This window comes from Jaculus jaculus, chromosome X, assembly GCF_020740685.1.
Source record: "Jaculus jaculus isolate mJacJac1 chromosome X, mJacJac1.mat.Y.cur, whole genome shotgun sequence".
NCBI lineage: Eukaryota > Metazoa > Chordata > Mammalia > Rodentia > Dipodidae > Jaculus > Jaculus jaculus.
In genome coordinates, this window is record NC_059125.1 from 58,037,817 (window position 1) to 58,064,959 (window position 27,143).

The 27,143-nt window shown below is 40.5% G+C and overlaps 1 protein-coding gene across 3 annotated transcripts in view; it reads left to right on the forward strand.

Annotated features, from left to right (window-relative positions):
* Positions 1-27,143, forward strand: part of Zc3h12b (zinc finger CCCH-type containing 12B) — a 280,839-nt gene that overhangs the window by 221,040 nt on the left and 32,656 nt on the right. For all 3 annotated transcript variants that reach the window (XM_045140212.1, XM_004661015.2, XM_045140213.1), the window contains one exon: positions 6,070-6,821. In XM_045140212.1, coding sequence (XP_044996147.1) covers positions 6,220-6,821 — 602 coding nt within the window. In that variant the 5' untranslated portion in view covers positions 6,070-6,219. The remainder of the gene's footprint in view (positions 1-6,069; positions 6,822-27,143) is intronic.

The following is a 27,143-nucleotide window of genomic DNA, read 5'->3' on the forward strand; positions in this document are numbered from 1 at the left end:
TGTTTTAAAGTTTTCATTGTAGAGATCCTTCACTTCCTTGGTTAGTTTTATTCCAGGTACTTTATTTATTTTTTTTTTTTGATGCAATTGTGAATGGGAGTGATTCCTTGATTTCTTGTTACCATATAGGAAGGCTACTAATTTATGAGTGTTTATTTTGTATCCTGCTACATTGCTATATGTGTTTATTAGCTCTAACAGTTTGCTGATAGTCTATAGGGCCTTTAATGTATAGAATTATACCATCTGTAAATAATGATAATTTCATCTCTTCCCTTCCAATTTGTATACTTTTTGAAAATAAAATATTAAATAAAAATGGGGACAGTGGAACCCTTGTCTTGTTCCTGTCTGGTTTTAGTATCAAGGTGATGCTGGCTTCATAGAAGGAGTTTGGTAGGATTCCTTCCTTTTGTACATTATGGAAAAGTTTGAGAAGCATTGGTGTTTAAGTCCTTCCATGATGGTCTGGTAAAATTCACCAGTGAATACATCTGGGCCTGGACATTTTTAAGTCAGGAGAGTTTTTATAACTGCTTGCTCCATACTTTTTATAGGTCTATTTAGGTGGTTAATCTCATCATGATTTAATTTTGGTAGGTCATATAAATCTAGGAAATCATCCATTTCTTTCAGATTTTCAAACAATAGAGTATATGTTCTTAAAGTATATACCTATAATTTTCTGAATTTCTTTAGTATCTGTCATAATGGTACCTTTTTTCGCCTCTATTTTTATTTTATTTTATTTTTTTTAGTTTTTCAAGGTAGGGTCTCACTCTAGTCCAGGATGACCTGGAATTCACAATGTAGTCTCAGGGTGGCCTCAAACTCATGGCCATCCTCCTACCTCTACCTCCCAAGTGCTGGGATTAAAGGCATGTGCTACCATGCCCAGCTTTCACCTCTAATTTTATTAATTTGTGTCTCTTATCTCTTTCTCTTGTTCATATTTGCTAAGAGTTTATCCTTGTTTATCCTTCCAAAGAACCAACTTTTTGTTTCATTGGTTGTTTGGATTTGGGAACGGAGGATCTTCTTCATTAATTTCTGCCATAATTTTTATTATTTCTTCCTATGCATTGATTTTTTTATGTGCCTTACTCTTCTTTTTCCAAGACCTTACGGTGAAGCATTAAGTTGTTTATTGCATCCTTTCTTATTTCTTAATATAGGCACTTAAAACTATAAATTTCCCTCTTAGGACTGCCTTTGTTGTGTCCCAAAAGTTTTGGTATCTTGTGTTATTATTATCATTTTTTCGTATGATTTTCTAATTGATTTATTGACCCATTTATGATTTAGTAGTGCATTGTTTAGTTTCCATGGTTTTATGTATGCTGTATAATGTTTCTTGCTGCTTATTTGTAGTTTATCCCATTGTGATCAGATAGAGTACAAGGAATTGTTTCAAATTTCCTATATTTGTTAAGATTTGCTTTGTGTCCTAATGTATGGTCTATTTTGGAGAATGTTCCATGTGCTGCTGAGAATAATGTGTATTCCTCAGCATTTGGATGAAATGTCCTATAGATATCTGTTACGTCCTTTTGTTCTATGATGTCATTTAATCCAGATGCTTCTCTGTTTATTTCTTGTCGTGATGACCTGTCAGTTGATGAAAGTGGGATGTTGAAGTCACCCACTACAACTGTGTTTGGTATTATCTGTGACCTTAATTGTAATAATGTTTGTTTGATGAATTTGGGAGCCCCCATGTTAGGTGCATATATGTTTAGGGTTGTAATGTCCACCTGTTGGAGTGTTTAATTAATATAACGTGACCTTCCTTATCTTTCCTAACTAATGTTAATCTGAAGTCTACCCTGTCAGATATTAGGATATCAACACCTCCTTGTTTTATAGGCCCATTTGCTTGAAACACTGTTTTCCAACCTTTTACCTTATGATAGTGTCCATCTTTTGTGGAATGTTGATTTTCTTGGAGGCAGCAAATTGAAAGATCCTGCTTTTTAACCCAGTCTGCAAAAACTTTGTCTTTTATTTGGGGCATTGAGACCATATTAAAAGCTATTATTGAAAGGTGTGTATTTATTCTTGCCATTTTTTTGTTTTGTATTTTTTCTGGTTTTACCTTTGCTCTCTTGCATTAATGAGCATTTGAGTATGGTTTATTTTAATTTTATTTATTTATTTATTTGACAGCGACAGACACAGAGAGAAAGACAGATAGAGGGAGAGAGAGAGAATGGGTGCACCAGGACTTCCAGCCTCTGCAAACGAACTCCAGATGCGTGCACCCCCTTGTGCATCTGGCTAACGTGGGACCTGGGGAACCGAGCCTCGAACCAGGGTCCCTAGGCTTCACAGGCAAGTGCTTAACCACTAAGCCATCTCTCCAGCCCTTGAGTATGGTTTATTATGTCCCGGTTACATATGTGTGTGTTTTCTTTCTCCTCTGCTTGGAGGATCCTATCAAATATTTTCTGTAGATCTGATTTAGTCTTTATATATTCCTTTAGCCTGCTTCTGTTTTGGAATGTCTTTATTTCTCTGTCTATTTGGATGGATAGATTTGCAGGATAAAGTAATCTTGGTTGACCGTTGTTATCTTTCATAACATGGAATACATCATTCCAAGCACTTCTGACTTTTAAAGTTTGTTTTGAATAATCTGCTGTTATCCTGATGGGCTTGCCTTTGTATGTGATCTGATTTTTTTTTTTTTTCTTTCTAACTGCTTTTGATATATTTTCTTTGGTTTGTGTGTTTTGTAGTTTAGTTATCATATGACAGTCAGAGGTTCTTTCTTGATTTTGTCTGTTTGGTGTTCTTCAGGCTTCCTCTATCTGTTTTGGCATCACTTTCCCTACATGGGGGAAGTTTTCTTCTATGATTTTGTTGAAAATACCTGTTATGCAGGAGGTCCCTGCATAACATTACAGGTCCCCCAAAACATTACAGGCCATTTTCAAGGCCCTTGGTTTCCCACCAGTAATAGATGGTAAGACCCTATTGCTGAAGACTCCAAATACTTGGGGTGCAAGGTCACTGAGAAATCCTGCTGGGGCTGAGCCAAAAACCTCCTCCATGTAGACCACCTGACAGAAAACTGGAAAAATCCACACTGCATACAGTTCAGGGGAGAGAGAGAAATCACCAGTGAAGGTATTCAACAGTGGATACTGCAACCTTAAACTTGGCCAGCAAAGCCAAATGAGCCAAGGTTTGCAATAGTAGTATGTATGTTATGAAGGAAACCAACCACCCTCTAATTTGACTGGAGTCCTGCTCCATGAGAGAAAATATATCTGATACTGAAAACCTACAACAGGGGTAGTCATGAGCCATAGGGGTATAACTTCTGCTGCTGTCTTGCTAAATGTATATGCTGTGCTTACCAAACTTCCCAGTAAGTATTTCTCCTAATGTTCATACTCATATATTAATGCTACTCTCACTTTTGGTTAGAAAAGTTTCTCTTTTTAGATTGCAATGACTTTGGGACAACTCAGAAGGCACCATGGTGCTGAGAAGAAGGGACAGAGGAGTGCTCAGCACTGAAATATCTCTATTACACTTTCCAAGGCTCAGGGTCCATTTTGGAAGAGGTGGTGGAAAGAATGTAAGAGCCAAAGGAAGGGTAGGACTCCTTACAACATGCTCCTCCAGACAAAAAATGACCTGGATATCTATGACCTCACAGTGCCTGACACTACCTACAGAAGACCATCATAATAGGAGGAATAGATCATGATGATATCAAAATAAAAGAGAGTCTGATTGAGAGGGGGAGGATATATGATGGAGAGTGGCGTATCAAAGGGGAACTTGGGGGGAGGGAAGGAATTATGATGGGATATTGTTTACAATTATGGAAGTTGTCAATAAAGAAAGAAAATACCTGTTACGCCTTTGGAGTGAAATTCTTCTGCTTCTGCTATGCCCTGATTCTTATGTTTGATCTCTTCATAGTGTTCCAAATGTCTTTAAATTCCCATTCATGCCTTCCTATTAGTTTGTCTTTCTCTTTGTTGGACTGTATGAGATCTGCCACCTCGTCTTCTAGTTTAGATAATTCTGTCCTCTCCTTGACCCACTGTACTGATAAGGCTTTCTACAGAGTTTTCTATGTGACTAACTCTGTTTTTCATTTCTAGTATTTCTGATTGGTATTTTTTTTCTTTATTTCTATTTCCTTACTCATGTCTTTTTTTGACCACCTTATTGCATGAAGTTAGTTACCTGTGTTGTCTTGTGATTCCTTCAGGAGTTTGTGTTCTTTTTTGATTCCTTTGATTTCTTTGAACATAGTTATAATCACTTTTTTGAAATATTTTTCAGGCACTTCATCTAAAGCAGTCTCACTAGAGGTCGTTTCTGATGGATTTATAATTTTTGGTGGAATTGTATTGTCTTGACTTTTTGTGTTTCTTGTATTATAATGTATAGATTTTTGAATCGAGTTAATTTGATACTTATGTTGTCTATCTGTAATATTCTTAGCTGTGTAAATCTGACTTTATATATCTTCAGTGTAGGAGTTTAGGGTGCCAAGTGTAGCTCTTATACTCCATGAGAAACATCAGAAGTGACTCTCAATGTTGAGTTTGCCTGCTATTCAAGTATTGTGGTAGAATGAGTAGATAAAATTATTGGAAAATTCTAAAATTCAATTGAATAATACACACATCCAATCAAAACCAGCACAGAGCATTTATACAATCAGAGGAATCAAAATAAACAAATAATCTTATAAAGCCAATGTCCCAAAGGGTATGTATTGCCCCACACACTTCATCCTGTCTACTAGGAGGTTGAGATTTCTGGTCTTAAATGGGGTCCAAGTCAGCCTGGACCATTCAGATCCTGCCCCTAATAATGACAGAAGACAAAGAAAAATGCCCTAAAAATCAGGAAAAAACCAAAGGCAACAATAGTCAACACCAAAATACAGCTTATTTGAGAATGGTAAAGTCAACTAAGAATGTATCATTCTAATGTGATAAATAACCTCTCCTGACATGGAAAGGGAGATTAGCACTTCCATTGCAGGCCTGCATATCTGGTTTTATAGAAGTAGGCCCTATTACCTTTTGGGGTGGCTTCCAAACTCACCAATGCCCAGTGCCCACTTTGGTCTCTTGGTGCCAAATGGCTGGGGTTGAATAAGTTCTTCAGATGTTCATGGCCCTGGCGGTTGGGGGATGGGAGGTTATGCAGGGTGCCTGGAGACCTACCGGAACTTCTCAGTTGGTCCCGTCTGTATTCTCCTTTAGCAGCTGCTCAGCTGGTCTCTGCTGTCTTCCACTTTAAGTTTCTTGAATATTCAAGGAAGTTGATGTGAGTGTAAAATCCCTTCACCTTGTTTCTCCTGCCTCCCTGCACCAGCAGCTGGATGAGTGGATCAGGGTCACAGGCACCTCACTGGGATTCTGGCTGGTTTCCTCCTTTTTAGAAGATCTTGGTCTCTCCTGCTTCTCTACCATGTTTGATATAACTTATACACCTTCACTTCTCAGTAGAAGAGTGCATTTTGCTGTGTTTCTGCTTATATCCCTCCCTAACCTGCTTTGGTGTTGCTAGTATGCTGCCATCTTACCTGGAAGTCTACAATGTTAATTTATATCCACTTTTCTTAGTAGATGAGAGTACTGACAGTTCCTACAGAACAATATTTGAGAGCATCTGCTTCTCAAGAGTGAGTCTCAGTGTTAAAAGGATGGTCTTGCGAGGAATCTAGAAACACTTTTCTAACAGATAGGAAGCAACTGTCCTTCCAAGGAGACATTCACATACACACACACACACACACACACACACACACACACACACACACACACATCTACCGAACCCTGTTGAAGTACAATTTCTCTTTTTCAAAGTTGTAATGATAGGTAACTTTAGCTGTGATTTTAGGGGTTGCAGTTTTATTTCCTCTTCCGAAATTTTGCCTAGGATTATTAGACAATTATTAGAGACTTTTTGTACCATTATATGCAGGAAAATCAAATGTCACAGAACCTATAATTTCTTAGGAAAATCTCCATATTCTAATATTTTCTCCAGATTACTAAATATGATTATTCCATATGTGTTTATTTGTAGAGACTGGTAACATCTGAACATACAAAACCAAACAAACTCTTGCACCATTGCTACCACAACATTTTACTATAGAGAAATGCTACTGTACATGGATGCCAAGCAGGCCATAAAGAAAAATAGCTGATTAGACATCAGGCTACACTGAACGGGATGACAGCCACAGCTGCAGTGGTAACACCAAAAATGGAAAAAAGTGCCTCCAAGGAAGAGAAGCAGCAGCCTCACCAGGATAACAGAGAGCAAGGCAATGCTGATTCTGGAGAGTGGACAGCCTTTGGGAGTGACACTGAACAGATGAGCCTTAAGAGTGCCAAAAAGAGCTGCCAAACTGGAGATGTTCAATTGAAGAAAAAGGAGATGCCTTCCAAGTCACATCGTCAACTCTGTCGGTCACCTTGTCTGGATCGCCCAAGCTTCTCCCAGAGCAGCATTTTACAGGATGGGAAGATAGACTTGGAGAAGGAATACCAAGCCAAGATGGACTTCGCTCTAAAGCTGGGATATGCCAAAGATCAAATTCAATCAGTGCTTAATAAGCTAGGCCCAGAATCACTTATTAATGATGTACTGGCAGAGCTTGTCAGACTTGGAAACAAAGGTGACTCAGAAGGGCAAGCCAGCGTGAGTTTGCTAGTGCCCCATGGGGCCAGCTCCAGAGAGATTTCAAGCCCTGAACTGTCTCTTGAAGATGAAATAGACAATAGTGATAATTTGAGGCCAATTGTTATTGATGGGAGTAATGTGGCAATGAGGTAAGTCTGGTGTATTTTTTCTTCCTTTTCTAAAATACTAAGTTCATAGAAATTGTCTTCTATTGTGGAGCTTATGTATTGCATTCTTGTAGGTGAACAGAGGCTACAAAGATTCTGCCCTTGACTTTTCTTTCTCCTTTGAAATTGCTACCAGTTGTTAATGTTTTGAAGTTAGCTTTGACATCAATGATGCTCCAAAGGAGATAAAATAATTTAGCTCTGCTGCCTCATTTTTACCAAATTAGCCAACCTAAAAATGTTTGTTTTCATGGGGAGAGCCAAAATCCATCAACTTGATAGGAAAAGATATCTGACTCCACATCATAAGATGAGTGACCTCTTGTAAATCAGCCAGGGTACTGGTAAAACCAGTTTAAGGTTTTATGTTAAGGCCCTGGATCCATTTGGAGTTTATTTTTGTGCAGGGTAAGAGATAACTATCTAGTTTCATTTTACCCCATGTGACTATCCAGTTTTCCTAGCACCATTTGTTACAGTCTGTCTTTTCTCCAGTGATTATTTTTGTGCATCTGGATGTATATGGATACTGAGGAATATAACCTGGATCCTTAGGCTTTTCAAGAAAACACCCCAACTGCTAAGACAACTCTCCAGCCCTCAAAATTAATTTTAAGATTTTTTTCTATTTCTGTGAAGAATAACATTGGAATTTGATAGTTACTGCATTAAAAGCATGCATTATTGTACATAAGATAGCCATTTTGATAATATTGATTTTTCCATGAGTGTTTTAGTCAGTTTCATGCTGCTGGGATGAACATTCAAACAAGACACAGTTTATGGGAGGAATGGGTTTAGTTCAAGCTTACAAATCCAGGAAGAAATTCTATCAGGGTATAAGAAGCTGCTTCCATATATCCAAGCAGAGAGAAACAGCCAAACAGCTCAGAGAAATCAAAAGCAACAAGCATGAACAGGAAACAAGAATCAGGGACCCCACCAGAGCTCAGACTTCCTTGCATAGCTTTGGGCTGGAAATCAGATTTACCTCCAACACATCTTAGGGCTGGACCCCAAGATCCACCCCAAGTGACAACTCCTCCAGCTTTAGCAAAACACCTGAGGCTATGGGGGACATAAATTCAAACTACCACAATGAATGTAGAAGGTTTTTTCATCAAGTGTCGTCTTCAATATCTATCTTTCTCTTTGATGTAAAATTTTCATTATTAATGTCCTTCACTTCCCTAGTTAGGTTTATTTCTAGTTTATTTTAGACTATTCTAAAAGGTGTTATTTCCCTGATTAATCCTCAGTTTGATATATATATATGGAGAGAGAGAGCACAAAGCTGCAGATTAATGAATTTTATATTCTGCCACTTTTCTATAAGTGTGTATCCATGTAAGAGTTTTATGGTGGGGTCTTTAAGGTCTTTTAAAGATATAAAATTATATCATCTGCAAGTATGAAAATTAACTTCTACCTTTCCTGTTTGTAAATACTTTTACTTACATCTCTTGTCTTGTTGCTCTAGCTAAGACTTTCAGTACTATATTCAATTAGAGTGGGAAAAGTGGCCAACCTTGGCTTGTTCCTGATTTTTTTAGAAATGCTTTAAGTTTTTCCCCATTTAATATAATGTTGGCTATAGGTTTGCTTTACACAGCATTTATTGTGCTGAGATATGCCCCATATATTGCCAGTTTTTCAGGACTTTCATTATGAAGGAATAATTGAATTTTCTCAAAAGTCCCTTCTGCATGAATCAAGATGGTTATGTTGTGTTCTTGAGTCTATTAATGTGATATATAACATTTATTGCTTTGCATATACTGAACTATCCTTGCCTCGCTGATATGAATCAAACTTGATCATAATGAATGATTTTTTTTTATTTATTCTTACATTCTGTTTGCAAGTATTAAAAATTTTTGCATTGATTTTCATGAGGGAGATTGGTCTATAATTTTCTTTATCTGTTCTATCTCTATCCAGTTTTGGTATCAGGATTGTGCTGGCTTCTTTTTAAAAAATATACTTTTTAAAATTTATTTGCAAGCAAAGAGACAGACAGAGTGAATGAGTGCACCAGGGTCTCCAGCCATGGGAAATGAACTCCAGATGTATGTGCCACTTTGTGCATCAGGCTTTACAAAGCCAGTAAGGAGTCAAACTCAGGTCATTAGACATAATTGGCAAGCACCTTAATCAGTGAGCCATCTCTACAGCCCAGTGCTGGCTTCTTAATTTTTTAAAATTTTTTATTAGAGACAGAAGGAGCGAGAGAAAGAATGGGCACACCAGAGCCTCTAGCCCCTGCAAACAAACTCAGAAACATCTTCCACCATGTGCATCTGACTTATGTGGCATCTGGAGAATTGAACCTGGGTCCTTAGGCTTCACTGGCAAGTCCCTTAACCACTAAACCATCTCTTCAGCCAGTACTGGCTTCTTAAAAAGAGTTAAGCAATGATCCTCACTTTTTCTCTCCTATTTTATGCAATAGTTCAAGAAGCATAGGTGCATGTCCTTCTTTGAAGGTCTGGTGGAATTCGACAGTGAATCCATCTGAATCTGGACTTTTTATCAGTTTTTTTTTTTTTAATTCTGGCTTCAGACTTCAATCTCATTAGTTATTGATAGAACTATTTAAATTATTTGTCTCTTCTTGGTTTAACCATAGTAGCTCATATGCATCAGTAATTTCATCTATGGAGCTGTAGAAATGGAATTTCAAAGGGGAAAGTGTGGGGGTGGGGAGGGAGGGAACTGCCATGGGATATTTTTTTATAATCATGGAAAATGTTAATTAAAATTTAAAAATTAAAAAAAAAGAAATGGTTTAGCACTTAAGGTGCTTGCCTGTGAAGCCTAAGGACCCCAGGTTTAATACCCTAGATCCTACATAAGCCAGTACACATGGTGGAGCATGCATCTGGAGTTCGTTTGAAGTGACTAGAGGCCCTGGTGTGCCCATTCTCTCTGTCCCATTCTCTCTCTAATAAGTAAATAAAAATAAAATATTTTAAAACGAATTTCATCTAGGGCTAGAGATATGGCTTAGCAGGTAAGGCATTTTCCTGCAAAGTCAAAGGACTAAGGTTAGATTCCCCAGGACCATGTAAGCCAGATGCACAAGGTGATGCAAGCCTCTGGAATTATTTGCAGTGTCTGGAGGCCCTGGAGCACCTCCTCACCCCCCCTCTCTCACACATAAATAAATTAAAAATTAAGAATTTCATCTAAAAGTACACACCTTTAATCCCAGCACTCAGGAGGCAGAGCTAGGAGGATTGCCCTGAGTCCGAGGCCATCCTGAGATACAGAGTGAATTGCAGGTTAGCCTAGGCTAGAGCAAGACCCTACCTCCATAAACCAAAAAAAAAAAAAAAAAAAAAGAAAAGAAAGTAGAAGAAGAAGATGACAAAGAATTTCATCTGAAAGAATAAGTAAGAATTTCAATTATTTCTGAGTTTCTACTTTCATGCAATAGAATTTTTTAAGTATGCCATGATGATTTTAAAGATTTCATTGATATCTCATTTAATGTCTCACTGTTTATCTCTAGTCTTATTAATTCTTTATGTTTTTATTTTATGTCATTTATTTATGAGAGAAAGAGGCAATCAGAGAGAGAATGGCAGTGCCAGGGACTCTAGCCACTGCAAACACACTCCAGATACATATTCCACCTTGTGCATCTGGCTTATGTGGGTACTAGGGAATAGAACTTGGATCCTTAGGCTTTGCAGGCAAATTCTTTAACTGCTGAGCTATCTCTTCATCACTTATTCTTATTATTTTTAAAGCAGCTGTTATGTTGTATTTGTTTCAGACATTAATGCTACTCTTTTATGGTTTCTTCTCTCCTTTTGTGAATATTTGTGATATAAACTTCTTTCATAACTGGAAGTTACCCTTAGCCACAATATTAGTTGCCACAAATCTGTCATGCCCTCTAAGGCACAAGAAACATTAAGGAAGAGGTGGCAAAAGTATGTTAGAGGCAGAGGATGGAGAAGATTGCTTTGAAAAGCTGGCTTCTGAACATGAAGGGATATTGCATTTATGACCTCACAGCTGCTGTCTCTTCCTGCACAAGACCTGCATAATATTGACATTTCATCATGAATGATATAGGAAGGCAAAAAAAGACATCATAATAGGAGAGGAATTAATTGGAATAAAGAAGGGATTCAGTAGGAGGGGCAAAAAGCAAGAGCAAAAGAAAATATTAGGAGTGATTACGATCAAAATACTTTATGTAAATGTGTGAAAATTATTTTAAAAATTGAAAATAAATGTTAGGAGAGTTGTTAAGGACATAATAGCTCAGAAAACATCAAACACTACAGAATCAACAAAATGGCACTTTTCAATGATAACTTTGTATGTTAATTGTCTTAATTCTCCAATCAAAACATACAGGCCGGGGAATTGGATTAGAAAATAAGATCCCTCTGTTTACAGTCCCTAAGAAAAACAACTCATGGTCAAGTATAGATACTACCTGAGAGTGAAAGGGTGGAAAATGGTATTCCAACCAAATAGAACCAAGAAGCAAGCAGGTATCAATATTCTAATATCTGACAAAATATACTTCAAACTAAAATCATCCAGAAGAGGACTGGAGAGATAACTTAGCAGTTAAGTTGCTTGTGTGTGAAGCCTAAGGACCCAGGTTCAATTCCCCAGGACCCACATAAACCAGATGCACATGGTGGCACATGTATCTGGAGTTAATAAATTAAAGATAGAATTAATTATTCAGAAGAAATGAAGGTCCCTTCACATTAGTTAATGGAACAAACCATGAAGTGGACATTGCAATACATGCTGAACACAGGTGTGTGTAATTTAATAAAGAAATAGCAGTAGTGGATCACTTCAGTACCCTATTCTCAGTTCAGGTTATCCAGAAAGAAAGAGACATAAAAGCACTGGAGTTAAATGACATCATAGGAGCTGGATGAATGGCTTAGCAGTTAAGGCACTTACCTGCAAAGCAAAAGGACCTAGATTCAATTCCCCAGGACCCACACAAGCCACATGTACAAGGTGGCACATGCATCTGGAGTTCAACTGCACCAGATGGTGCTCCTGAGGCACTGAATCTTTCGGTTTCTCTCTCTCTAACTCTGTCTCTCTCAAATAAATAAAAAATAATATAAAATGAATAAAAATGGTATTATCGATCAAATGGAGCTGAAAGATGTTTAAAGAACATTCCACCCACACACCATAGGATACACATTCTTCTAAGCAACTCATGAGTCTTTCTCTCAAGCATTGTACATAAGGACACAAAGCAAGTCTCAACAAATAAAATTGAAATATTCTACTTGACTACAATGGAATAAAGCTAAAAATCAACAAGAAAATTTACAGAAAATACACGAACTTACGGAAAATCAAGAGAGGAATTTTTAAATTTTTAAAATTATTTATTTTGAGATATAGAGAGAGAGGTCAATAGAGAGAGAGAATGGGACTGCCAGGGTCTTCAGACACTGTAAATGAATTCCAGAAGCATGTGTCACCTTGTGCATCTGATTTTTGTGGATCCTGGGAAATGAACCTGGGCCCTTTGGCTTTGCAGGCCAACACCTTAACTGCTAAGCTATCTCTCCATCCCATGAGGATAATTTTAAAAACCTCTAGAATTGAAGGAAAAATAAAATTAGCACACTGATCCAGGCTTGGTGGCACACACCTTTAATCCCAGCATTTGGATTGTTGAGGTAGAAAGATAGCTGATTGATTACTTCAAAAAAGCAAAAAAAAAAAAAAAAATAGCATACTGAAACAACCCTGAGAGAGAAGTTTAAAGCTTTATGTACCTATATTTTAAAAATTCAGAGAACTCAAATAAATAACTTAATGGTACCCCAAAGAACAAACCAAATTCAAGAGTAATAGAAAGAAACAATTGAGAATTCATTTTCAGCACTAGTACTTCCAGGTGCTCACGTTCTTTCTTTTTCTCTCTCTCAAACAAAAATATTTTTTTTAAATTGTATGGAGGGGTGTAGAGATGGCTCCATGGTTATTACACAGGCACTGCAAAGCCTAACAGTCTGGGTTCAATTCCCCAGTATCCACATAGAGCAAGGTGCACAAAGTGGCCCATGCATCTGGAGTTTGTTTGCTGTGGCTAGAGGCCCTGGCACACCCATTCTCATATTTTCTCTTTCTCTCCCTCTCTCTCTCTTTGTCTGTCTCTCTCCCTCTCTCTCCCTCTTTCCCTTTGCAAATAAATGAATAAATAATTTTTAAAGAAAAATCACATGGCTGTAGCTATATAGTTTTACATTAAAAGCTTCCCTTTTTTCTGTAGATTCTGTAGATGTTTGGGTTTTGCCAGTACCATACTGTTATTTTCACTATTTTTCCTATTTTGGCTCACGATTGATTTAGTTAGTCGCAGTTTTCATGTTTCTGAAAGACCTTTAAGACTATTTTCTATTTCTGTGAAGAATGGCATTGGACTCTTGCTAAGGATTGCATTACCTACTGGTGAATTTTAGCAGACCTTCAAATAAGAACTGATTCTACTGTTTCATAAAGTATTTCATAAAAGAGGAAAGACCGGGCTGGAGAGATGGCTTAGCGGTTAAGCGCTTGCCTGTGAAGCCTAAGGACCCCAGTTCGAGGCTCGGTTCCCCAGGTCCCACGTTAGCCAGATGCACAAGGGGGCGCACGCGTCTGGAGTTCGTTTGCAGAGGCTGGAAGCCCTGGCACACCCATTCTCTCTCTCCCTCTATCTGTCTTTCTCTCTGTGTCTGTCGCTCTCAAATAAATAAATAATTAATTTTAAAAAAAAGAGGAAAGACCACTGTCAAACTCCTTTTATAAAGCAAGAATTGGGCTGGAGGGATGGATTGGTGGTTAAAGCACTTGTCTGCAAAGCCAAAGGACCCAAGTTTGATTCCCCAGGACCCACATAAGCCAGACGCACAAGGTGGCCCAAGTGTCTAGAGTTCATTTGCAGGAGGTGGAAGCCCTGGCATGCCCATTCTTTCTTTCTCACTTCCTGTCTCTCTCTCTTTCCCTCCCTCCCTCCCTCTTTTTATATGTCAAATAAATAAATAAAAATAAAATATTTTTAAAGCAAGAATTAAACCCAGCATGGTGGCACATGTCTTTAATCCCAGCACTCAGGAAGGAGAGGTAGCATGATCACTGAGTTCAAGGCTGTCTTGAGACTACATAGTGAATTCTAAGGCAGCTTATGTTCGAGTGAGACCGTACCTCAAAAAAACAAAAAGAAAAACAAGAATTATCCTGATAACAAATTCAAATAAAGAAAGAAAAATTACAAATAAATCTCCCTGATGAACATAGATGCACACATTCTCAACAAAATACTTGTAAACCAAATACAGAAGCACATCAAAAGATCATTCAGAGCCGGCATGATGGCACATGCCTTTAATCCCAGCACTCGGGAGGTAGAGGTAGGAGGATCGCCATGAGTTCGAGGCCACCCAGAGACTCCATAGTGAATTCCAGGTCAGCCTGGACCTGAGTAAGACCCTTCCTCACCAAAAAAAAAAAAAAAAAAAGATCATTCAGCATGATCAAGTTAGCTTTATAAATAAATAAATGTATACTAAGTGAGGTAACTCAGGCCCAGAAAGCCAAGCGCCACATGTTCTCTCTCATATGTGGATCCTAGCTACAGATGATTGGGCTTCTGCGAGAGAATGAAAATACTTAATAGCAGAGGCCAGTAAGGTAAAAAGGAGACATAAAGGGTAGAGAAAGGAAGGGAGGAGGATACTTAATAGGTTGATATTGTATATATGTAATTACAATGATTGTAATGGGGAGGTAATATGATGGAGAATGGAATTTCAAATGGGAAAGTGTGGGGGTGGGGAGGGAAGGAATTACCATGGGATATATTTTATAATCATGGAAAATGTTAATAAAAATTTTAAAAAAAGAAATAAATAAATGTAATTGGACTCAAGAACACAAATCACACAATTGTCTCAATGGATGCAAAAAGGCATTTGATGAAATTAAACATTCCTTCATGATAAAAGCCCTGAAAACAAAAAATGCCAGGCATGGTAGCACATGCCTTTAAACCCAGCAGCACTTGGGAGGTAGAGGAAAAAGGATCACAGTGAGTTCAAGGCAAGCCTGGAACTACAGAGTATGTTACAGGTCAGCCTGGGATAAAGTTATACCCTACTGTGGGAAAAAAAAAATAAGTCCCACATATGTGAACATAATAAAGGCTATATATGACAAACCTTTTGCCAACATTATACTAAATAGGGAAAAACGCAAAGAATTTTCAATCAAAATAAGGGTGTCTACTTTCTCCATTCTTTTGTAAGGTTTTTAAATTAACAATTCGTAATACATATGTGTAATGTATTTTTATCATAATCCCCTTATGTTCCCTTCTCTTGTCCTCTCTTACCTGTCCACATTTCACATAATACTTTATTTAATATAGTACTGAAAGTCTTACCTAAAGCAATAAGCCAAGAGAAGCAAATGGGATAAAATAGGAAAGGATGAAGTCAACTGCCCTTCTATGCAGATGATACAATTCTATACATGGGACACTAAAGTTTCCACCAGAGAACTTCTGAGCTCATAATGAAGGATAGGAGAAAACTAGCAGTTGTAGGGATTTTAGAGATTGAGGCCCAAAGAAAGAACTAAGAGATACCACATGCCATCTTGCCCTGACACAAGAATGGAACTCTTAGCAGAAATGGAAGTTGTGTCAGATTGAGAGTGATCCACAGCACTCCCTGCTGCCCATAGTCTACCTACGCAGACTGTCCAGGTGTGATGTCTCTGGGATGTGCTCTCCAAACCTACCAACAAATTGGGTCTTCACTTTGCTTATAAAGACTCCTCTCTTCTTCATGTGGCCAACTCCACCCTGCTCCGCTCAGCCCTGCTCTATTTTTCTGACTCTGCTGCTGGTCTCTGTCTCTCTTTGCTTGGCCACAGGGACACATAGGAGTCTAGCCTCCCCCTCATCCACTGTGGTGAGGTGGGGAATGGGGCAGAGCATAAAACTGTTTCTTGTTTTAGAGAAACTTTTCTGCTTGTCTCTGCTTTATAGCTTGGGGTAACTTCTCACTTTGATTACCATGATTTTCCTCCGGTTTTTGGTGTGCTTGTCCCACACCACCCAGATGTCCTGGATCTCCCCCAACGGGGAGAAGCGCTCCTGCAGCACCGACTCCGGGGGTGTACTTGCTGATCACCAGGAAGATGCGACTGTTGGGCGGCTCGTCCAGGCTGTCCACGCCCGGGCGGAAGCCTGCGCCCGCAGAGCTGCCAGCCTCGTCCATGGCGCTCCGCCCCGGCGCGCTGCCCCTCGGTGCCCTAGCTCTCTGCCCGCGGCACCCACGGCCACCGATGCGCAACCCCCAACGTCGCGGGGCTCTGGGGCCTTCCTCTGGTTTTTGAATCTACCATAGGCATAATTTTATTACACTCCAGATCAACCAGATGGGTGCTCTCACCAACTCTTGGCTTGCTACTTATGTAACTTCTTTAAACTCAGTGTAACTCTCTTCATTACTCATTTCTCCTCTGAATTTCTTGGTCTATCCTTTTATATATGTCCTCTCATTTTTTCCCTGACCCTCACTGTTTGTCTTCTTCTCTAAAAACACGTGGCAGAGACAGGTGTGGTGGTGCACACCATTAATCCCAGTACTTGGGAGGCAGAGGTAGGAGGATTGTTGTGAGTTCAAGGCCACCCTGAGATTACATAGTGAATTCCAGGTCAGCCTGGGCTAGAGTAACACCATACCTCGAAAAACCAAAACAAACAAACAAACAAAAAGAAAAACATGACAGATGCCATGCTGGTTCCTCCTAAGTCTCCCTACACAAGCTCCTAGATTCTACTTTCCAAGTACCAGCAGCTTTGCTATAAGTTCTCCTTAAGAGACTCAGTTTTTCTTAAATCCACATGCTTGCACCTTTACCCTAATTTCTCTTTACAAGCCTCGGTTTCTCTTAAGTCCACATACATACTTGCAGTTCTACTCCAGTTTTCCCCCAAATACCTCAATTTCTCTTAAATAAACCCCATAATTTCTGATTTCCTCTCAATAAACTTAAAATTTATAATTTCTCTTTCTTGAGTCAGTCTTCATTAATTCTTTATTAAAGGTAGGACAGAACCCAAAACTTGGGGTTCATAAATTCTGGTAGACTTCCTTAACCCCAAAATCATGTATCAATAACACTTTCAGCAAAGTGGTAGGATACAAATTTAATACACAAGTATCAGTAGACTTCCTATATACCTATAACAAACATGCTGAGGATGAAATAAGGGAAACAGTCCTATTCACAATTGCTGACACCCACACACATACACACAAATCCTTGGAATAATCTTAACCAAAGAAGCCAAAAACCTCTATAATGAAAAATTAAAACCTCAAGTCTCTTGCTCTCTGTTCACTTGAGAACTATCAACTGTGGGTGAGTTTTTCCATTGGCTGGGCCTGGGCTGGCTTGGGAGGGGCATGACCTAGGCTCTTGCCTAGGCCCAGTACCAGCTGGGAGGGCACCCCTAGCCCTTATTCTCCACATGGATTCTTTATCTCCTCCAGCTCCCCACATGGCACAAGCTCCTTTGAACTTTATTTTCTCTTTTCTTTCTGTTAGGTCAGGACGGGCTCCCAAGATGGAGTCACCATGGTCAGCAAAATGGTGACAGAGGCATGGGAAAGTGGATTATCCACATTCCTCAAGAAACCACACAGTCCTTATCCCTTCCTTGCATAACAATGTCCCACGTCATGTTTAACTGCCCCTTTATCTAGTAAGTTACATGGTCACTGTTCTGGAGTCACACCCTAACTATTTTAAATGGTTAATGTAATGACCTCCCCTAAAGGAAGTTCTCTGTTCAACTTATTAAATGAGTTCTTTTTCCTTCCTCACCTTCCCCCAACTGAAAAAGCCCTATAAAGCTCACTACCTGAAAACTCAGGTTGGCTGTGATCCTCTCTTGTGAATTAGCCTTGGCACCTCATGCTTTTCCTGAATAAAAGCTTTTATCTTTGCCTCAGAGTAATTTGCACAGTCTTGGCCACTCCCAAACCTTACATATACTGTTGTGACTTGAATAGGAGGCATCTGGTTGCCCTAAATGAGTGGCCAGACCTCCTTTCCCATGACCAAACCCTCTGAAGGCTTCAGACCATCTCTTCATGATACAGGCTGTCACACCCACCACAATCTAGCCTTGCTCTTCTTCCCTTCTTTGACTCCTCCTTCCTTCTTGGTAAGTGTCCTTTTGGGGGTAGCCTGCTCTCGGGTTCAATTCCTCCTCATGGAAGCCATGCCAGCATGCCAGGCTATACCCCTCACCTTCCTTTGGGTCCCAACCCCAGGTCTCAAGAAAGACACAATCTCAACACCTCAGGTCTCTCGCTGTCCAGTCTACTGTACCCTAAGGGGTCCTTTTGGTTTGGTTGTACCATCTCAGGAAACTCTGCCCCTCCCTCCTCTCCCTCCACCTCCTGAAGTTCCATCTTTCACTGCTAGCTGCTTAGTCCATCAGAAGCAGAGTCATCCACCTTGCCCACTAATAGGCTAAACAGCTGACAGTTCCAACCTGTACAGCCTCTGCCACGTGGGAGGTGCAGGTCCCATTCACCCTAATGGGGCAGGGGGTCATATTGGTGTTCTGTGTAAATCCAGCTTAAGCCTTGGTCTCTTTCTCTTACCCTTGTTTTGCTCTTTCTCTGTCTCCTTTCACTAGCCCCTTTACTATACAGTCATGCTTCCATGGGCTAAACCAATTTCTACTATGACTCCTGGATGACATCAAACTTTGTCATCTGATCTATCTCTGAAACTCTACCTGGCTACAGTATAAGCTAGACAATGGGTCTAAATGGCCTAAAAATGGTATTTTTGATTTCTATATTCTCACTGATTTAGAAAATTTCTGCCACCATACAAACAGATGGTCCAAAATACCCTCTATTCAGACAATTTTCACTCTGCATGCACCTCTCTCTCTCTCTCTGTCTCTCTCTCTTTCTCTTTTTCTTTTGGCTATACCTGCTCTTCTCACCAGATCCTTCTAGCCAAGGTCTCAGGAATGCGCTCTATTTTTTTTTTTATTAATTAGTTTTGTATTCAGCAAATACAGGCAGTTTGGTACCATTATTAGGCTCATCCGTGACCTACTTCCTCCCCATTAGCCCCTCCTTGTTGAGGTATATGGGTCATGCATTGTGGAGTTAGCCCACAGTTATTGGTAAGATAAATGTCTCTGCATGACATGACCCAACACGTGGCTCTGACATTCTTTCCATCCCCTGTTCCGCAAAATTTCCCTGAGCCATGTTGGGTTCATTTTGGTCTGCTTCAGTGATGAGGTGTTGGGGGCATCTGAGGCTCTGGTTCTCTGATTTGGTAGGAATTGATTTTTCTCTGTGTTGGTCTCCTTCCCCCTTGTAGGAATGCGCTCATTAAACCCCTCCCCTACACTCATGCTCACCCTCTGCTTTTAACTCAGACACCATAGATGACAGGCCCCAACAGCTTCATCTGTCTCTTGTTCTGCTCCATACCCATCCCACCACCATGTCCCATCTTCTCTCCTCCTCTTTCCCCCCTGCCTAATGTACCAATTCTCACAGGGCAGAATGTACTCTTTACATGAGGCCTCAGGCGCTGATGGAATTGTTCATGTTCATGTTCCTTTTTCAATGTCTGATTTATCCCAGATTGAGAAACATCTAAGGTCTTTCTCCATTGATCCAACACGTTATACCAAAATATTTTACTGCCTCACCTGACCTAACCTGGCATGATCTCTTTGAAGTTCTTTCCTCCACTCTCAATACTTATGAACAGACATTGTGTCTGGGTGGCTGCTCATGCTCATGCTGATGAAGCTCACTTAACTGATAACACTTTCCCAGTGGGGGACACTTGCTATCTCCAGAGAGGACTCTGGCTGAAAATACCATGCTCCTACTAACTCCTCCAGGTGGGTGGCCCATGATAGAATGGTTCTTTGCCTCCTGGCTGGCCTCCAAAAGGCATCCCATTAGGTTGTCAATTTTGACAAACTCCAGATGCTTATCCAGAGGTCTAATGAAAATCCAGCTGAGTTTATGGGACACCTAACTGAGACACTAACCCAGTACACTCACCTTGACCCTACTTCCCAAGAGAGCATGATAGTTCTTAATACCCATTTCCTGTCCCAGTCTGCCCCTGACATGAGGGAAAAACTTAAACACTTAGAAAAGGATCCTCATCCTCCTCAGAGAGATCTGCCTGACCTGGAATTTAAAGTTTTTAACAACAGAGAGAACCAGAAATGAACTGAGAGAGTGGCTAGAGGCAGTTCCAGTTTCTGGCTGCAGCCCTGAGGCCTCCTCCAAAGAGGATGGGGCCATAATGGTCACCACCAGAACCCTGCTTCAAGTGCTGCCACACTGGTCACTAGGCAGAAGCCTGCCACAACCTGTGCCTGCCACCAGGAACTTGTCCTCACTGCGGAATTGCTGGGAGGGGGACTGTTCTTCTTTGCCTCTATAAGATAGGCCAGCCCCTTACCCTTATCCCCCACAAGAGCCAATTGCTGAACTTCTGGGCCTGGCGACCAAAGTTTTATGGTGCCCTGCGACCTCAGCCCCCATCAACACTCTCTATATCACAATGGAGAAGCCCAGGGTCACAGTCCAACTGGAAGGAAAGTCTGTTGATCAGTCCTGCCATCCTACTCTGGTAAAACATTTCCCTCACAGATCTCTGCCAGATATTGATGGCCTATCTCACTCCCCACGCATCACCACCCCCTTTTACCCTGTGTAGTCTGGGGCACTTCCCTCCCCCATCCATTTCTCATAATACCTTTTGATCCTGTTCCTCTCCTGGGTTGAGGTCTTATGCAAAAACTTTCTCTCTCTCTGACTTTCCGTTCATACCCTTCCTTCCTCCTCATGCCAGCTCCATCCCTTACCAAAAAATCAAAGTTTCCTCCTCCCTGTTTCTGAGGTTGATCCCAGAGTATGGGACACTTTCTTGCTGACACTAGCCTCTCACCACACACCTGTCCTCATCAGACTCAAGGACCCCACATCCTTCCTCTGCCATCCTCAATATTTAATCTCACTTAAACATCGCCAAGGATTCAAACCTATTATTTCTTGCTTGCTCCAGGCCAGCCTCCTTTGCCTCAGTCATTCCCCTTGCATTACTCTGATATGAAACACTCCCCCTCCCACCTATTTAGTAAAGTTCTCTCCACTGACTTTATGTCCCTGGATCTATTGCCTGCAAACTTTTACAATATGTACATGATCTTTTGCTCTGATCCCTCTCTTTTTTATTTTTTTATTCTATTTTATTTTTTTTTTAATTTTATCTTTTATTTTTATTTTTGGTTCTTCAAGGTAGAGTTTCACTCGAGTCCAGGCTGACCAGGAATTCACTATGTAATCTCAAGGTGGCCTTGAACTTACAGCGATATTCCTACCTCTGCCTCCCGAGTGCTGGGATTAAAGGTGTGGGCCACCACGCCCGGCTATGCCGCAGACTGACTCTCGGGGAGATCAGGACCGAGGGAGAACAAGGGCAAAGGCTCAAGGAGAACTCGGGATTCGGCGAGGAAATGACAGACAGACACACTCTAAGTTGAGTATGCTGCTGCAACTTACTGAAGGTTTCATGAAGGTTTTATACAGATTGAACAGGGAAACTTAGCAAGCCAACAAGTGATCTCAGAAATCATTAATCTAAACATTCTTAAGTATTGTTTTATTCTAAGTATACATGTAATATTTATCAGGCAGGAATGTTCCCATTTTTTAAGAAGGACGTCTTGCACCATTGACCATAGCTTTACATGAATAGAAGCTTGGGGTAAGGGATGTAAGGTGAACAATAGGTTATTTATTTTTTTATAAACCGAGCAGAGAGCCATCTCTTTCCACTTATTAGATTATTTATATAATCCTCATATTTATTATAAAAGTGTTTTTATCCAAAAGACCACCAATATTTTAAGGCTGGTTTAATGTTTTCGAGGAATTCTTTTTTTACTTGTCTAGAATATAAGCACCAAGGCTTACGTGTCCTTGCTAAGCATTTCATAAAGGAAGAGAATGCCATAGCCTCCTTTTTCCTTCATAATTCATTCATCTATTACCGAATTCATCATATCCTCCCTCATAGGGGAGTGGATCTAAGTAGTTCCCAGCTCTGGGAGTCTACTAACAGCCCTTGATCAAGTACTGAACATATCCCCCAGGAAGTTTCCTGGTGGGAATGCCTAAGTTTTGTAACTCCTTTTCTGTAGAACTGTCATGCTTCTTATGAACATTACCGATTAACATTTCTACTTTCACTTTCTCAGGATCAGTATTGTTCTAAAACATCATAAGCTGTTTCTACTCTACACCATCTAAAAACTGTTCTAGAGTTAATTTTTTATTCCTAGTAGAGTTATACATTTCCTCCATTGCCCTAATCATAGGAGGGGCACATTCAATACTCAAATTGTTCCTTGTACTTTGATTGTGTGCATGAATACCAGTAAGCGTAGCGTAGAACTAGCTGTTCTTTGACAAACAACCAGAAGAAAGAAGAAAAGAAATAGAACGCAGAAACAGCTCATTGGCACCAGCAATTAGGTCGTCGTGACTTCATGGGCAGCAGGAACCATTACAGTAACTGACTGCCAAGGGGTCACCGGGGGCATCCCTCCGAAGAGTGCTGGCCCTCTGTCCTCAGCTCTCTTCCAGTGCAGAAGCATCTCTGCTTGCTACACAGGCGAGGTCACCGTGGACGTAGCACGGCTACACTCTTTTTGTCTATCTAAATGACACACCACATTTCTTAAATTTCTTGGATCTAAGGGATATCAAGTCCCCCCCAAAAAGGCTCAACTTTCTTTAATACAAATTAGGTACCTGGGCTTTCTCCTTACCCCTACCTCATCACAACTAACCTTAGACTGCAAACATCTTTGCTCCCTCACCCCCCACACACACCTCTAAGAAAAAAATACTCTTCAGGCTGGGGAGATGGTTTAGTGGCTAAGTGCTTGCCTGTGAAGCCTAAAGACACCAGTTTGAGGCTCAATTCCCCAGGACCCACATGAGCCGGATGCACAAGGTGGCACATGTGTCTGGAGTTCGAGGCCCTGGCATGTCCATATTCTCTCTCTCTCTCTCTCTCTCTTTCTCTCTCATAAATAAATAAATAAGTAAATATGCTCTTTTCTTGACTTTTTTGGGTTCCATAAAATGTGCATTCCAAACTTTGCCCTCCTGGCAAAGCCTCTTTACGACAAAGCTAAGGAAGACCTTCATGAACCCCTAGACCCTAAGTCAGAGACAGATGCTGCCTTCTCTTGCCTGCTCTTGGGAGCTCCAGCTCTTGCACTTCCAGACTTTCTGCAGCCTTTTCTTCTTTATACCACAGAAAAAGGGGGTGTGGCATTGGGAGTTCTGGGCCAAAAGAAGGGTACATCCTTTGCCTCTGTAGCTTACCTTTCTAAACAACTAAAAAACCCTCTGCCCTGGGTTGGCAACCATGCCTATGTGCTCTTGCCACAGCTGCTTTTCTGGCTTAAGAGGAATTTTGAGCAACAACTTACTGTCCTCTCCCCCCACAGGGTTAAAGAGCAAATGTTACTCTCAAAACTCACCTGTCTAAACTGACTTATAAACTTCACCTGTCCTGGTCCCAGATCCTCCCACTTGCCTCAGCCCATATCAGAACTACTTCTCAGCCACCCTCCTTCCTTAGCCCTGTTGAACTCATATATGAGTGACCCTTCCTGTTAAACAACCTTCCCACACTACCAGAAACTCCTCTCTATATGTACTTACCAACTTTTACCTTTATCCAGAAGCTTCTCTGGGAACATGTTGACCTCCTTCTTCCCCAACCATCAGAGGGAGCCACAACACTCTCACTTAACCCTTGAGATCAAGTCTACTTTAAGAAGTCTTGCCCACAAGGCCTCAAGCCACTCTGGACCAGATCTCATCTGGTGATCCTAACCATTCCCATGGCCGCAGAGCTTGGGGGCACCCACAGTTGGATCCATCTATCACAGCTCAAGAGAGTCAAGTCACCTCTGTCCTACCCTACCTCATTCAGGCATAGGTACACCTCCACACCAACAAGCTCTCTCAAACTTAAGCTTTCTCATGTTCCTGCTCTTCCCCAATCCCAAAATGTTCCTCTTGAATACACTGATAACTCTTTGCCTCCTCACTCTTGCCACAAGCCCTCTACCCCTCACCTTTGAGTGCTCGCCCCCCCCCCCATACACCTGGCGTTTTGATGTCATAGCTGTTGACAAGGATAACAAGCTCCTTAATTCTTCCTTCTGTCTTCCTTCTCTATAACAGATGTTGCCAGTGACTGTCCCAAAGCCAGGTCAATACAGAGATAATATGAGAAATGTCTCTGTTTCGCTCAGGACCAAGTCATAACAGCATGCTACACTGGCACTGTCAGAGGGTGCTCATGTCAATCTCACCACTCTGTTACCTCTAGCCACCATGGAACTGCCTCCTCATCACCTGCCCTGAAGGGAGACCCATTGACCACATTATCCAGCCTCTCCCATAAAAACTCATCACCCCTACAATAAGCATGAAGATATTACAGAAGAGAAATTACCTTTTTCTGTTATCATTAACAAAAGGCTGGAATGTTAGGTTGGGACAGGCTCCCAAGATGGAGTCACCATGGTCAGCAAAATGGTGACAGAGGCATGAAAAGTAGATTATCCACATTTCTCAGGGAACAACTCAGTCTTTATCCCCTCCTTGCCTAATAATACCCAAGGTGATGGCTTTCTGCCCCCTTATCTAGTAAGTTACATGGTCACTGTTCTAGTGTCACACCCTAGCTATTTTAAATGGTTACTGTAATGAACCCCCCAAAAGAAGTTCTCTGTTCAACTTAATAAATGAGTTGTTTTCCTTCTTTACCTTCCCCCAATTAAAAAAGCCCTATAAAACCCACTACCTGAAAACTCAGTTTGGCTGTGCTCCTCTCTTGTCAGTCAGCCCTGGCAGCTCATGCTTTTCTCAAATAAAAGCTTTAATATTTGCCTCAGAGTGATTTATGTAGCCTTGGTCACTCTCAAACCTTACAAATTCCACATTTTTCCTCAAATCCCTATGGTCACATGGACTCATGAGCTACACATGACCCACATGGGCTTTTGGGTCCCACGTGATGTACTTCTCTTATCCCCACTTTATTTCCCCATACCTCTCAACCTGCCCCTTTCTGCACTCCTTTGTAAAATCTGAATAAAATATGGTATTTTAAAAATCATTTTCTTGAATATGGAATTGCCAATTATTTGGTTAGTTTGCAGATATAAACTCAGGGATTAGGGTTGATTTTTATACAAATAGCCACATTTGTATTCAGTTTCCCCACTTTACCTCTGTGAGCCACTGATACTCTCCAAATACTGCTCCCATTAAAATCTGATTTATGGTTTGCATTTTGCGCTCTTCCCCCACCTCTCTCTCTCCCCTAACTCTGCCATGGCTTCTCAGCCTAGCTTGCTCCACCCTGCTGATATCAAAGCCCTATTTATATGTTCTCAAGGCCAAAGGGCCCAAACTGATATAGTGACAAGTGGGGCTCTTTTGTAAAGGTGACAACTTTTGTAGGGGGATGCATGGGTTGAGCTTCCCAGACTCCAAGGCTATTATGGGAACTGATTCTGCTGAGCTGGGGGGGGGGGGTGTGGAGTCATGGCCACATGGAGGCTCCAGAAACCAAAAACCCCTGACCTGAATGTTTTCTAGGGTTTTTTTTTTCTTTTTCTATTACAAGCCATTGTGTCACAAGACACATGGCTGTCTGTGGGTGTGGGAGGATGGAACTCCAACTCCTGCTCTGGGCTCTGCCCATCCTGCAGCATGGGGCTAAGCCTCACTGCAAGCCAGAGACTGGGGGTTTTGTCCCCCTAAATGAGGGGGAGACTGAAAATATTCCAGCCAAGCCCAGAGCCTAAGCGCTTGGCTGGAAAGGGTTTTATAACAGGCCTGGGTCCCAAACACATGACTCCTAACCCCTATGAAGCTGAGGCCTGCAGTGTGTCAGATGGGTGGGGGAGATAACCACACTCTGTCTTTGAAAATACAGACACAAGCTACTTGGGAAGCTGAGACAGAAGGATCACCAATGATAGCCTGACTCTACATTTTTAATTGTATTTAATTTAAATTGCTTGGTTAAAACAAGTATATAATTTTAATTTGAACTGTGTCTGATATTTCTCTTTTGCTTGTGCTTTAAACAAATAAGATATTGTTTATAGACACCTTTTGGTTTCTGTATTAATCCAAATAGTCCAACAGGTCTCTCCTAAAATTTTTGTTGGCATTTGATTTACTTCAAGGATTTTTTTTGCAGGGGGGGGTGTCTTTAAAAGTCATATTTAACTAAAGCCTGTGGTAAACTGATAAATATAATTAATGAATTAATGTTCTAGGTCAACTTCAACTTATATAGAGGATTATTGAAAACAACAAAATTCTCTCTGAGGTAGTGACGTATAATTTGCCAGGTATTTTAAAAGATTGTAATGTCTGGGCTGGAGAGATGGCTTAGTGGTTAAGCACTTGCCTGTGAAGCCTATGGACCTTGGTTCAAGACTCTATTCCCCAGGACCCACATAAGCCAGATGCACAAGGTGGTGCATGCATCTGGAGTTTGTCTACAGTGGCTGGAGGCCCTGGTTCACCCATTCTCTCTCTCTCTGCCTGTTTCTCTCTCTTGTCTGTCACTCTCAAATAAATATAAATAAATAAACAAACCAACAAACCCCAAAAAGGTGGGTGCCACCACGACCAGCTAATATATATATATATATATATATATATATATATATATATATATATAAAACAGGATATTAATATATATATTTATATATTATATATTATATATATTTATATATATATTAATGTCCTGTTATTTAAAAGGAGGAGGCAACTGGCCTGCGTTCTAGGCCAGTCTGCCTCAAGACAGAAACAAAAATTTGTCATAGTTACTCCTAGTAAAAGCATTAACAAATGTGTTAGAGGTACTGATAAAGATTATCCACAAAATAGTTGTCATGTTTTGCATGTATTCATAGACTTATAACTTAAAAGTGTATTTAATGGGGTTTATTAATAGGAGACATTTCAAATCGATAGGTTATATAAAATCTATAGGTATACATACTGGTATTATTAAAGAGGTCTGATTGTCAAGTAGAGATTTTGGGTGACATAAGTATTAAGGAAGTTGTAAGTTTTTCTGCTAAGGCTGTTTCTCTACAAATTCCCAAAAGTAAGGTGA